The sequence below is a fragment of the Cryptomeria japonica genome, unplaced genomic scaffold (assembly GCF_030272615.1).
Source record: "Cryptomeria japonica unplaced genomic scaffold, Sugi_1.0 HiC_scaffold_281, whole genome shotgun sequence".
Classification (NCBI taxonomy): Eukaryota; Viridiplantae; Streptophyta; class Pinopsida; order Cupressales; family Cupressaceae; genus Cryptomeria; species Cryptomeria japonica.
Window position 1 is genome coordinate 73,660 of NW_026729103.1, and position 11,631 is coordinate 85,290.

At 33.8% G+C, this 11,631-nt stretch overlaps 2 protein-coding genes across 2 annotated transcripts; both read right to left on the reverse strand.

The window, feature by feature from the left end:
- Positions 1-4,332: 4,332 nt before the first annotated feature.
- LOC131048215 (anthocyanidin 3-O-glucosyltransferase 7-like) lies at positions 4,333-5,830 on the reverse strand. The gene is made up of 2 exons (XM_057982107.2): positions 5,347-5,830; positions 4,333-5,246 (listed from the first exon to the last, which is right to left on the reverse strand). Exons 1-2 carry the CDS (start codon positions 5,828-5,830, stop codon positions 4,333-4,335), a joined length of 1,398 nt encoding a protein of 465 aa, XP_057838090.2.
- Positions 5,831-9,600: 3,770 nt separating this feature from the next.
- Positions 9,601-11,084, reverse strand: LOC131048216 (linamarin synthase 2-like). Its single transcript, XM_059215778.1, has 2 exons — positions 10,601-11,084; positions 9,601-10,499 (listed from the first exon to the last, which is right to left on the reverse strand). The coding sequence occupies exons 1-2, from the start codon at positions 11,082-11,084 to the stop codon at positions 9,601-9,603; spliced, it is 1,383 nt and encodes a 460-aa protein (XP_059071761.1).
- Between the last annotated feature and the right edge of the window lie 547 nt (positions 11,085-11,631).

The following is an 11,631-nucleotide window of genomic DNA, read 5'->3' on the forward strand; positions in this document are numbered from 1 at the left end:
TTGAAGTTAAAAGTGTATTTATATATTTTAATTTTTATACAAATCATTTTTAATTTCAATCTTAGTCAACTTTAGTTGACTCACATACCTAGAATATATTGATTTTATTATTAAACATTTCACTAAACATTATTATAAAGGTCTTTTAGTAGAGAATAACTTGAACTCAATAAAGGATGCTAAGTGAATCATCAAATAATACATAGAATGTATAATAATCAGATAATTACTGGGTCAATTATAAAATAATACATAGATTTAATAATAATTGAATAATTCAAACTTTTTTTAAGATTGCCTTAATTTCTTTAGTATATTTAAAACATACTAATATGGAATAATGTATACCCTATATTATATATAGAGAAGATAAATTAAGGAGATATTGTTAAAAATGGTAGAGAAATTTGATAAAAGCCATTATTACAAAAATTATAAAACATAGAAACAATGTACCAATTGTTTTTAGATAATAATTTGTTACATTGTCATGGCTTTCTATAGCCTTATTTTTTCCTATGAAAACTACCTATGGGAATAACTTCCAAAAAACTAACTAACCCAATTATATTAATTTTAATCAAACCAAGAATAATGTAATATTCTCCGACATTCCCCCACTTATAATATTAATCCAAATAAAGGATGCGACATTGCATGGGTTGATCATAGCGACCCTTATAGAGACTTTGATGAAGCAGCTTCACCAATCCTCGTCACTCACCTAGGAAACATCAAACTGACCTCATCAGTGCATCTCCTGAATGTATAACCTACAACCATCTACACAAGATGAGAGAGGATTAAGTGACCAACTTCCTTACACAATGAGACACCTTTCCCCAGAAATTGCACATCTTCTCCAAGTTTGTCTAATGCCTCCTCTAGTGTTGCACATGAGATAACAACTCTCCTCCAAGAACCTACATCTCCTTTGAGTGCATCAAATCTCTCCTCTAGTGTTGTCAAAACACTCTCTCCTTTGATGTACAAAACACCAACCAAACATGAATACACCAAGTGAACCCACAAGAAAAGCCTAAACCACCTTGTTCTTTCAAGGGACAAAAATATTGTCAAGCCCCCTCTTTTGTTTAGGGACACAAATGAGAAAATAATGTGTTTCTTGTGCATGAATCACCCCCAAGTGAGAAGCTATCTTGGGATTATAAAAAGTCACGTGCCTCCATTTTCTCCAACCTCCAATCATATCTAGTTACACTCTATTCATTTAATGTCTTATTTGGCTCCTCAATAGCACAAGGATGTGAATCTTCAAAACATAAATGGCTCCAAGAATACAAAGAACATTTGATATGTGTACTCATAATTAAAAGAAAAGAGTAGGTATCAAATTCAAATGACCTTCCATTGAAATCTCTATAAATTCTTCCCCTTCGAACGTAGCATTAAAGGAAATTTTACACTCTTTCAAAACCCAATTAACACAAAAAGCAATTCTTACAAACCATCTTTTCCATGAATAACAATATTTTTACTCCCAATAATTTCTCTAAAAATTTGGAGAATAAATTTATAAATTATATGATTAAACAATACCTCTACACTCCTTTTTCACCCTCTGAGATTGAGGAATGGATCATGAAATGCTAGGAAATTAAATTGGATTAAATTTGAACCTTCCAATTCACCTCTAATTTTAATAGTTTCTTTAACATTCCCTTATAAAAGTCCTCTAGAATTCATGTTTAATCAAATTATAAAATGACTTAAGTAGCTATTATTTGGAACAATAATCAAAACCTATAAAATGACCTCCAACAACTAGAATGTTTCTTCTATTACTAGCACTATTTTGGCAAAGTGTTTCCTTTTATATGCTTTTATCATCACACCTTTTCTTCTACTTCATTCAATAAATATCGCCAAACATTTACAATCTTCAAACTCGTCTTACATGTTTGGGACTATGCTCTAATATTATGGACCCAAAATGCTACCCCAATGTGAAACCTTCAAATTTTCCTCTCCATGTGTGGATTTAATATTCATCTTAAATAGCACAATATCTCATATGGAGAGGCATGGGTTTGGCATTACACATGTTAAGTGCATTTCCCTCAATCTAAACAATTTAGATGCCCAACATACTAGATTCTACATTCCAACATCGAGCACAATGGTAGCAGCTAGCAACCTTTACCATGGTTTTACACCCTTTTAACGCCTTCTATGCAACCTTAATAAACTTCATTTATACCACAAATGTCCCTCTCAATTACTTCCTCAAGCTCATCTAATGCTCATAATGATCAAGGACTGAACAACATTAAGGATTACGTTGAAGATGAGGCCCTGGATGTTGAAGGAGAACCTAAGGAGCAACATGTTTGGCAAAGGATCACTAAGGAGATGGAAGACCTTAGTGTGAGAGTTGAGAACTTGGAGACACCTCAGAATTGTCTGGGGTGTGAAATAAATAGGAACTGGATATGGAAGTTAGAGGGCAATATACAAGACTTGATAAAGATATGTCAATTCCTTATGCAAAATTGTGTTATGCAAGTTGTGACTATTTCTAAGAGAATTTAGAAGAGAAAGAAATGATAGGCTTAAATGATGTTGGAAGGTCAAAGGCACAAAATAACTGCAACTTTCTCTTTTAGGAGGAGGATGTAAAGATATTTTAGATGGTTGGGGCTATTTTGTTTAGTGCTCCTATATTTTCTTTAGTTGTTCTTAGTTCTAGATCCTCTGCTGCTTTATTTTGGTTTGGCTCTTTCTCTTTAGACTAGTACGCTTATATTTTCTCATGGTTATTTGGTTAAAACTCTTTTATTATGGGGCTTGCTCTCCAAGCCTATTTTTTGGTTGAATGGTTATTTAAGTGTTGAATTGTATGGGTTGGGGTCCTTCCCCCCTTTACTTCACAAAAATATTGGCCTTATTTCTTAATTAAAAATATTGGTTTTAGTTAGAGGTGCATAACTCATATGGGAAGATTAATAAGTTAAATTATATATTTTGATTTATAAATCAGGGATACAACAAAACAAATAAACATGGAATAGGAGTAAGACCACACAACATAAAGTCAAAATAAGATTTGAAGGAAACAAAACACTTCATGATAATCATAAAATAATCATTATTAAATAGAAGAACATAAAGGGACAAGAGTAGTACACACTTTAAGATCATATTACACCAAGAAAGAAAATCCTTTAAGTATTGTCATTGAATGGGCAGTTTCATGAAATTTTCATCCAATACTTAGAAATAGAAAGGACTTTATCTACATTGACCATCAATAATATAACGGCCTAAACAAAAGGCACCAAAATTTATATGTTTTCTTTTAAGAGAAAATATCCCAAAAACTCATTTCTTTGTTTTCTTTTAAGAGAAAATATCTCAAAAAACTCATTATTATTTCTATATAACACTAAACATAATAATAAAACATGTAAAAAAAAAACATGTAACTATTCCATATTAACTCTAGAAGGAGAATTTTATAGAAATTTATTTACAAAAAAATTAATATGATTATAGCATATAAACAACACTTTAGAAAAGGAATAATGACAGAGAGAGAACAAAAGTTGACACAAGAAAAATTCTCACTTGTCTTCCCCCCCAACCCTTCCCCCCCCCAAAAAAAAAAAAAAACATGCACACACACACACACACACACACCCCAACAAACACACTCACAAAAATTTAGTAGGATTATAGTGAGATAGGTTTGAACCTATCCGGCTTTAATTAATCATAAAAACAATTTAGAAAAGGAATAATAACAGAGATAGAATAGAAGTTGGCACAAGAGAAAGAATCTTCACCTCTTGACCCACACACCAACAAACACACTCGCACACACCTCAAGAAAAGTTTTTGAAGTAAAGCTAGGCTCGAAAGAACTCCCAATATCCTATTCAATAACAAACAATGATTACAATACATTCCCTAACAAAAAAGAAATCAATAATATCCAACCTTTAAAAAAATTAATAAAATAATATTAATGAATCCAACATTATATTATTAAAAAAAAAATTAAATTATACTCTCTAACATTCTATATAAAAAACTCAATTCAGCAATGATACCCAAAACATATCGAGATCATTAATTGATACAGTAACAACATCAACTATGATGAAATTGCACGGCGTTAACATCCTTCATGAAGAGTTAGCAAAATGAAAGCATACTTACTAATTAAAGTCCATTTTTAACACAACATTGTTTTGGTTCGACATAACCTATGTCGAAGTTGGAGACGAGAAGTCCTGCTCAGGATAAAAGCATTCCTTTCTGCAGGATAAACGAGCTAAGTAAAACAAAGCAATCGCTCCAGAAAGCAAGTCATTCATTTGGTTGTCTCTTCATGGCAGTCAAAAAGAGATTAAAGTTATTCCATGAAGAGCCCCCGTCCTTGATTGTATCCCTAGCAATTCCTTTCAATTTTCTCGCTTCCTCTCTTATCTCAAGGCCTTGTTCCGATTCCAGTAAAATCTCTACACCTTTCAAAAATTCTTCCTTCTCTCGAATTCCTTGGCTATTCGCATCCAACGGCAAACCCAACTTCCACACATCCACAACATACGTTCGGTTAATAAACTGGTCTGCAAAATAAGGCCAACAAAGCATAGGCACGCCCATGGTGATGCTTTCCTGCACAGAGTTCCACCCACAGTGAGTCACAAAACAGGCTAAGGAAGGATGAGATAACACCTCTAACTGTGGCGCCCAGGAAACTATGCAACCTCTATCTCTCACTCGCTCCAAGAAACCAGCAGGTAAAATAGCTTCGCTTCCTTTCATCAGATCGGAGCGCACAACCCACAGAAATGGTCTCTGTGTGGCATCTAATCCCAGCGCAAGCTCTTCCACTTGCTTTTCACTCATAATTCCAGTACTTCCAAAGGATATGTAGATCACAGAGTGGGTACACTGTTTATCTAGCCATTGTAAGCATTCCGTCTCATGTTTCCGTAAGCTTGGCAGGACCTTCGTGCTCGCCGTACTATGGAGAAACTCAGGAGGAATTAGAGGGCCTATTGGATACACGCCCACTTCTTTGGACAACGTTTCGACTACTGGAGCTTCGATCTCTAAGAAAGAATTGAAGAGGATCCATTTAATGTGCTTGATTTCTTGTGCCATGCGAGTACCTTTCCGAAAAAAGTATTCGCCTCCCCACAACCACGGAAGATCTCCAGAACGCAGCGGCGGCATGGAGGGAAGATATTTTGTTTTCTGATCTTGCTTTGGAATTCCTTCACAACAAAATCCACAAGGATGGAAAAGCTATTTAAATGTTGTTTGAATCATAAAAGAAAAACTAAAATCAATTGAAAGTGGATGATTATATATTACCATCGGAAGAAACGACACCAAGTGAGACCATATTGGTAATGAAGTAGTGAATGGCGAAGATTGAAACGGGAGCAGTGTGGAAAACGGCGAGGGGAACTTTGTGAAGCGTGGCTAGCGGGTGTAAACCAAAGGACATCCAGGCATCTGCAATTATACAGGTGAGCTTGTTTTCTTCTTCCCTGGCATTTATTTCCTGAATTACTCTATCAATAACAGAAGGCCCCATGCACTTTTCCACTGCGTCCATGCCATTTCCAATGCCTTCCAGAGTATCCATAACTGGGAATTCAAAGGGAACGGATATCATTTGGATGTTATCATGTAAAGAATTTGGAGCGTTGGCTTTGAGTATGCTGTTATGACTACTGTCAGAGTTGAGGAAAGTGAGGAGGAATCCATGGGAGACGAGCTTCCAGGCAAGTTGCATCATAGGATTAATGTGACCCTGTGCAGGAAAAGGAATGAGAAGCGCGTGAGGAACCATTGCTGAGCTTAGTTGTACACCTGACTCGAGAGAAACACAGATGTAATATTCTTGTTAGCAAAGAAGCCAAAATATAATAGGTAAAACATCGTTTTGCGAAGAGATCCTCGCCTGATAACTTTTGTCTCTTAGACCATATCGTTTAGCGACTTTTCGCATCTAGCCTTTCGACTGTCTCGTAGCATGCATAGTGATTATTGCATTATGCCGATCAAGTTTTATCTTTACGATAAAACGTTTCCTATGTATAGACATGGCAATCAAAATGATTGAATATATATATATATATAAAATATGAGTTAGATATTTTAATATATAATTTTAATATTTTTTAATTATTTAAATATATTTCTTAACTCAAGATTAATTTAATATTTTGTGGTGTCTATATTTTTTCTTCAAAATATGTCTAGTCTGATTTTTAATAGCATTTGATTATGTTTTTAATAGGATTGCACAAGTCACAAGTCACATTTTGTATGTTTTTAAATTATAAATTACCAATCTTAATAATTCTAAGATATGATTATTATGTTGTATTTATTAATTCGTTCTTTAATCTAATATTTTGTCATGTTTAGTTTCTTTGTTCAAAATATGTCTAGTCTAATTTCTAATAACATGTGATTATGTTTTTTATGAGATTGTACACACAATCACATCTCTTATGTTTTTAAAAAATTTAACCTTAATAATTCTAAAATGCAATTAAATATTATCAATAGTTTGAATTCATACGCATAGAATTCAAAACATTAAATATGAAGTTTTATTTCAAATGCTTGTGAAATAATTTGAATGAAAAAGTTGCTAACTTAAAGAATGAATTAACTAATGGAGAAGATATGAGAGGATAATTATGGATCAAGTTTAGTTTGTGTAAATGGATAATTAACTCATTTTACTTAAATAACAAACTATAATTTAATTAAATGATTAATTTTAATAGATAATTACTGATAATAGAAAATTAATAATAGTGGATTATTAATAATAATAGATCATTAATGATAATACTTAATTAATGATATGATTATAATTAATAAATAAACAATACAATAATAAGGAGAATTCTTTTAGTGTATGTTGCATTTTGCCCTTCATTAAGATGATATTTGAAGTGACACTATTTTAAAGAAAATAAAAGTAATTAAGAAGTAAAACATAGAAGCGATGTACAAAGCAATGATATGCCTCACTTGAGTAGGAAAAAAAATGACAATTTAGTTTGTGGAATGATTGATGCCTCCTCGAGATCTTATCCATTCAAAAATTATTTGAGTGATTTCTTGAAATAAGACATGTGAAAAATATGTCAAATGAAATTTCAAAAATGGCGGAAGAAAATTAAAACTAAGAGATAGATGCAATAAATTTAATATGGTGATTAGTTGTGATGATTTGAGGAGAACGGCCTTCATTTTATATAGCAATGTATATCAAACCAAGATGATATGTAGCTAATGCATGGACAATAAAAAGGAAAGGTCATTTGGGACATGGAAGACCATGTTGTTGTTGTGATGGTATATTGTACGGACCACGATAAATGAAAATAAATAAAAATACAAAATATCAAGCAACCAAGCATGCACTACAATGCAAAGACAAGCATCATCTTTCCCCTAGTCAAGATGATAAAAAATTGATTAATTGATAATAATGATAATGTTATTGATGTGGGAAGGATAGGTCCAAAAATAATGTGAGGATTATGTTATTAATTTTGAGAACAATATGAGGACTGGGTTAATAGATTGCATTGCAAGATTGCATGGATAAGGATTGTTGCATTTCTATGGACTACTTTTGAGATTTTATAGAATGTGGAGATTTTAGGATAGGTGGATTGAAAAGTTTGAGGAGTTTTGAGGAATATTTGAATTTCTTAGGATTGGAAGCTTGGAACTTGTCATGATACCATTACATATTTAACTTTACAGCCAACTTAATCATCTCTTCCACTTCATGATACCATTCAATATTTGAATTTACAACCAAAACTCAAGTATATAGATACACCTTGCTTCATATCAACTCTCACTTCTACCATAAGGCAGTTCATCACAACACTACATTATTCATTTAGATAGGTGATAAACATTTCTCATAAAATTTGCATCTCCCTTGTTCTTCTTAAACATTGATTTTATGGTTTCTCTCGACATGGGATGTCTTCTAAATTGTGATAAAAACTTTGACACTTAGGGGCCTCGTCTAAATATGTAAATAGTCATTTTTCCCTTACTCCATAGGCTAATTACATTTTTCAAGGTTCTACTCTATTTTTTTTTCTCCTTCCCCATCCATTTGGCTATACTCAAACTCCTTTAACTCTATACAACTTTATGGGTTCTCATGTCACCAGAGATATTCAAGACCTTAAATTTCAAGTAATGGAGACTATTGAGAATAGCAACCTCTATAGATAAACTTGAAATATAAAGCTTAAACCAATGACAAAGATTACATAATGAGTTGCTACCCAAGGCCAAAACCCATATATATCCTCCTCCATGGACTGAACAAAGCTGCTAACATTCCTCTTTCACAACCAATCTTTCATCATTTTCATAAATTTTGCATTCTATGTATAAAAAATAAAGGGATGGCTTCACAAGAAATGGAGAAACACAGAGAAAAGAACTGCTATATATAACAATGCCTCACATGCTCAAGATAAATTTGCTCTGATATCAAACTAATACAAACACCTAGCTCAGCACATACTTCTAAATCTGACTTTTCCAATACACAAAGACAAAAACTTGAGAAACATTCAAGATTCTTTATTATTACTCACAAAAAACAACTATAGAAGGAAATAGATAGATAATGTTATTAACAAGGGTTAATTGAGTACAAATAAGAGCACTTAGAAATAGCAAAGAGAATACACAAGATATATTTCCATTAACCGAGAAAATATTTTCATCACTCAAAAGCCCAATTCTCCTATCTTCCTCCTTCCCTCAAGTTACAAATCTGCAACCTAATATATCCTTTCATTTCTCTCAAAGACAATTACTCCTCATTAGACTCTAACTCTCTATTTTTAGAATCCATGTTGTCGTGGTACCTAACAGTCTAACTCACTAAAATCTACTACTAGACGTAATCAAAAAAACTAAATGTGTGCTGGCAGTCAGCTCCTAAGTTTAAAGAGTCATTTGCATCACTTTTAAATCTAATTACTATATTTTTTTTATTTTACAACATATGAATGATTTATTGCATTATAATTTGATGAATCTAATATTGCTACAACTTATAAGATTATGCTTTCAACATTAGAGTTTTAACATTTAATTTATTACTGATATTAAAAAAAATTGAAAATCGAATTACTGAATAAAATTGAAATTTAAAGTTTCTCCATGCCTTATCATTGAATTATATTATTTATAAAATAAAAACTTTTTATTTTATACCATCTATATCTATATACAATACTCAATCCAACAACAATATTAAAACACAATTGTATTATTAATTAATACACCCTGCACTATCTACCTGAAGAGTTTAGCAAAATGAAAACATGGTGAAGTTCTATTTCTAATAAAATAGACTTTAACACAACATTGTTTAGATTTTACAACAGGTTGCTGAACAAGAAAGAGCATTTTTGGAACAGCATGGATGACATAACCTATTATGTGGAAGTAGGACACGAGACAAAATGAAACAAAACAGGGTCCCTCTCTGCACGATAATGAAAGACCTGAAACAAAACAATGGCTCCAAAAAGCAAGTCATTCATTCGGTTGTCACTTCATGGTGGTGACAAATAGATTAAAATTATTCCATGAGGAGCCCCCGTCCTTGACTGAATCCCTAGCAATTATCTTCAATTTTCTAGCTTCCTCTCTTATTTCAAGGCCTTGTTCCGATTCCAGCAAAATCTCTACGCCTTTTACAAACTCTCCCTTCTCTATAATTCCTTCGCTATTCGCATTTAATGGCAAACCCAATTTCCACACATCAATAACATACGTGCGGTTAAGAAACTGGTCTGCAAAATAAGGCCAACAAAGCATGGGCACGCCCATGGTGATGCTTTCCTGCACAGAGTTCCATCCACAGTGAGTCACAAAACAGGCTATGGAAGGATGAGATAACACCTCTAACTGTGGGGCCCACGAAACTATGCAACCCCTATCTCTCACACGCTCCAAGAAATCTGCAGGTAAAATAGCTTCGCTTCCTTTCATCAGATCGGGGCGTACAACCCACAGAAATGGTCTCCGGGTTGCCTCCATTCCCATAGCAAGCTCTTCCACTTGCTTTTCACTCAGAACTGTAATACTTCCAAAAGATCTGTATATCACAGAGTGGGCACAGTGTTTATCTAACCACTGTAAACATTCTGTGTCATTTTTCCAGAAGCTTGGGAGGACCTTCGTGCTTGTCCTGCTATGGAGAAACTCGGGAGGAATTAGAGGGCCTATTGGATACACTCCCACTTCTTTGGACAACGTTTCGACTAATGAAGCTTCGATCTCTAAGAATGAACTGAAAAGGACCCATTTGATGTGTTTGACTTCCTCTGCCATACGAATCCCTTTTCTAAACATGTATTCGCCTGCCCACAACCACGGAAGATCTCCCGAATGCAGCGCCGGCATGGAGGAATGAAATTTTACTGTTTTATCTTGCTTTGGAGTTCCTTCAACACAAAACCCACAAAGATGAAAAAAGGTTTTAATTTGTCATTTGCATCATGAAATAGAAACTAAAATAGATTGAAAGTGTATTATTATATGTTACCATCTGAAGCAAGGATGCCAAGCGAGACCAGACTGGGACTAAAGTAGTAGATGGTGAAAAATGAAGCGAGAGCAGTGTGGAAAGCGGCGAGGGGAATTTTATGGAGCATGGCCACCGGCTGTAAGCCAAAGCACATCAAGGCGTCTGCAATTATACAAGTGAGCTTGTTTTCTTCATTTCTGGCATTTATTTCCCGAACTACTCTATCAATTACAGAAGGCCCCATGTCCTTTCCCAACGCCTCCATGCCATTTGCAATGCCTTCCAGAGTATCCATAACAGGGAATTCAAAGGGAACAGATATCATTCGGATGTTATCATGCAAAGAATTTGGAGTGTTGGCTTTGAGTATGCGGTTATGATTGCTGTCGGAGTTGAGGAAAGTGACAAGGAATTCATGAGAGATGAGCTTCCAGGCGAGCTGCATCATGGGATTAATGTGACCCTGTAAAGGAAAAGCAACAAGAAGAGCGTGAGGAACCATGGCTGAGCTGAGCTCTACACCCCTCTCCAGAACAGCAAAGATGTAATAATCTTCTTAGCCAAAATATAATCGATGAAACATCATTTTGAGAAGGTACCCACGCCTGAAAACTTTTGTCTCTTACTCAATATCATATAGCTGTTGCATATATCGAACATTCCGCTTCTACCTTACCAGCATATTAAATACCTACAGTGTTCGAATGGACTTCACTGATTTTTTTGTTTAACGTTATGTATACAATATATGTCAAAACTTATAATAAGTCTGCTAAAAAAATATTATTGTTGCAATTGGAGTATAATACTGTAAATTGAGTTGGCATTAATGTTAAAAGGAAAAGAACTTTATTGAAACATAAGATGGAGCAAGTATATCTATAGGCTGGCATTATTAAAAAATAATTGGATTTTGTCATCGATTGAATTTGATGATCTCTCCTAGATTTCGCATTCTTTCTTGTATTAAATCATAGGCGAGTAATGATAAATTGTTTATATTTTATAATTAGAACATATAATCCCAACATTAGAGTTTATGAATGCTC

Excerpts from the sequence above, each read along its gene's own strand:
- LOC131048215 (XM_057982107.2), bottom strand. The coding sequence starts at position 5,830 with ATGGTTCCTCACGCGCTTCTCATTCCTTTTCCTGCACAGGGTCACATT. Across the intron at positions 5,247-5,346 it reads TGGTGTCGTTTCTTCCGATG|GAATTCCAAAGCAAGATCAG; the intron begins GTAATATATAAT and ends TTTGTTGTGAAG.
- LOC131048216 (XM_059215778.1), bottom strand. The coding sequence starts at position 11,084 with ATGGTTCCTCACGCTCTTCTTGTTGCTTTTCCTTTACAGGGTCACATT. Across the intron at positions 10,500-10,600 it reads TGGCATCCTTGCTTCAGATG|GAACTCCAAAGCAAGATAAA; the intron begins GTAACATATAAT and ends TTTGTGTTGAAG.